The sequence below is a fragment of the Penaeus monodon genome, chromosome 15 (genome assembly GCF_015228065.2).
Source record: "Penaeus monodon isolate SGIC_2016 chromosome 15, NSTDA_Pmon_1, whole genome shotgun sequence".
Classification (NCBI taxonomy): domain Eukaryota; kingdom Metazoa; phylum Arthropoda; class Malacostraca; order Decapoda; family Penaeidae; genus Penaeus; species Penaeus monodon.
In genome coordinates, this window is record NC_051400.1 from 27,665,437 (window position 1) to 27,667,540 (window position 2,104).

General features: G+C 34.3%; 1 protein-coding gene across 1 annotated transcript in view; it reads right to left on the minus strand.

Moving 5' to 3' along the window:
- The window catches only part of LOC119582288 (midasin-like), a gene marked incomplete in the record, with an annotated part of 28,200 nt that overhangs the window by 24,323 nt on the left and 1,773 nt on the right, over nt 1-2,104 (minus strand). The window contains 2 exon segments of the mRNA XM_037930506.1: nt 120-362; nt 597-808. Of these exon segments, the coding sequence (XP_037786434.1) occupies nt 120-362; nt 597-808 (455 nt within the window).

Here is a 2,104-nt window from a genome sequence, read left to right on the forward strand (position 1 = left end):
TTACTTTCAACTAATATTTCATTTTAAAAAAGTTTTCTCATTAACAGATACATATACTTAATGTAATACATACAACTATTATTACAATTCTAAAACCATAAAGAAAAGACTCCACTAACCATCTCACTTCTTCTGAACTGTGATTTAAGAATGGTAATATATCCGACCATTTCCACAAGTAAGTCAGGTCTTCTCCAACATGTTGTAGCAGTATGTACGTTGCCTTTGCTATGTCAACATCTGCAACACAATGCCTCTGAAGCTCATGACCATTTTTGAGTTTCTTTTGTTTTGGTTCACAGGAATTTCCTTCCTGCTCATGGAATGGTGCAGGAGCACTCTGAAAATACTTGAGTACAAATCTGTAAAAAGAAATATCAAATATAAAAACCTTGAGATTTCTTATTTTTATATCAACAAAATTTAGAGGATTAACTAAAACATATGAACTGTGAAGAAAAATAAAGTATGCCCACACTTCACATCATCTTTGACCATCTCTATATGCCTTTAGTCATGCATATAATCCTGTAACTTTATGTAAGAATATAGCATACATTGGCATAGCAACTATATATTACTGTAGATATTCTCACCTGCTGACATCATTGCTGACAGTGACAAGCTTGCTAAGACTAACACAGAAAGCAGGATGTGCATCAATTTTCTTCACAACCTCTTTGGCATGAGACAGCAGCTCCAATAGCCATGGTCGCAGATTTGCTCCAACCAGGAGAGTCAAGTCTGGGTCTAAGAGTGCAGCCGCCACTGCAGTGAGCACCTCATCCCATTGGTTTTTGTCCCACTCCTGAAATGGAATGAGAAAATATTACATTCTATGGCATATGCAACATTCAAGTAAAAAATGGAAAAAGGGTAGCCTGATACATACAATGCAATAATGTATAGAACCTACTGAAACTGCTGCTTCAATTAGCATATTGTGAATCTTCCTTCCTTAGCCCAATGAGTACTTATTAATCATACAATTAAAATATGATACAAAGACTGAAGTAAATATAGATAAAATACGTGCACCAATTACTTTCAGCTTGAGAGCTGAGGCAATTAACAAAAATAAACACATTTTACTATGCACTCTTGAACAAACTTGTGAAAATGCATGCCACTTAAACATGTCATAACAATACAGCAGACCTACCAATGGTAGAGGATAATTTGATAGTGAAAATAATAAGGCTGCGATATCCCTAATGACTCACTTACTACCTCAAAAAAGCATCTTGCAATAGCATCCACAAAACAAAAAAAGTACCAGTCACATATCTTCTAAGCTAGCATGATGGAACAAGAGCTAACTCTATTTGTACAACCCCACAGAGGGTTATATAGGTGAAGTAGACATAATATCTTCCAAGGTTATAATTTCAAATCAAAAGGCAACAAAATATATTATCAAAAATAGGGACAGAATATACTATATGAAAATGAGACATGAACACAAGACATTACCAAGGCCACTTGTGCCCTGCCTCCATTGTGATAATTCTCTACTCAAGTTGATAGGCTTGTGTATTTAAGAAAGAGTGTTGAAAATTGTATGGTGTCAGTTATTAATGTTGGTTTACAGTCAATATCTGTGATAAAGGGTGACAGCTCCTTATGTGGTTTCTCATCCCCTAAAGTTACCTAGTAGCTTTCTCTCACTCTTACTCTGCAATTTTCCAAATATACTTACGGCCTTCTCCATGTTTCAAAGCAAGTATTGGCATTAGAGAATGTCTATAGTAGGGCTAGAGGTGCACTCTCCTAGTTTTACTTGAAGTTCATGTTTAACCCAATGAAATTTCTTTTACTAATGTCTTGGCCCTTAGACTATCAATACCAGTAAACATATGTATGGTTTCTACCAAAGACTGACATTTTATGTGGCAATTTTCATGTATCATTTCTTTATAACATTTTAGTGTTTTACCATGATATTTCTGGCAGAAAAATGCCCTCCCTCAATTATATCAATAATTTGTCTAAATTTGTATTTTACACTTAACAATTTCATTTTCACAAATTCTTTCATCTTCATATTTTGACTTGAAATTGGTAATATTTTGTCTCAAACAGCTATCCAATTTTGCAATTTTTT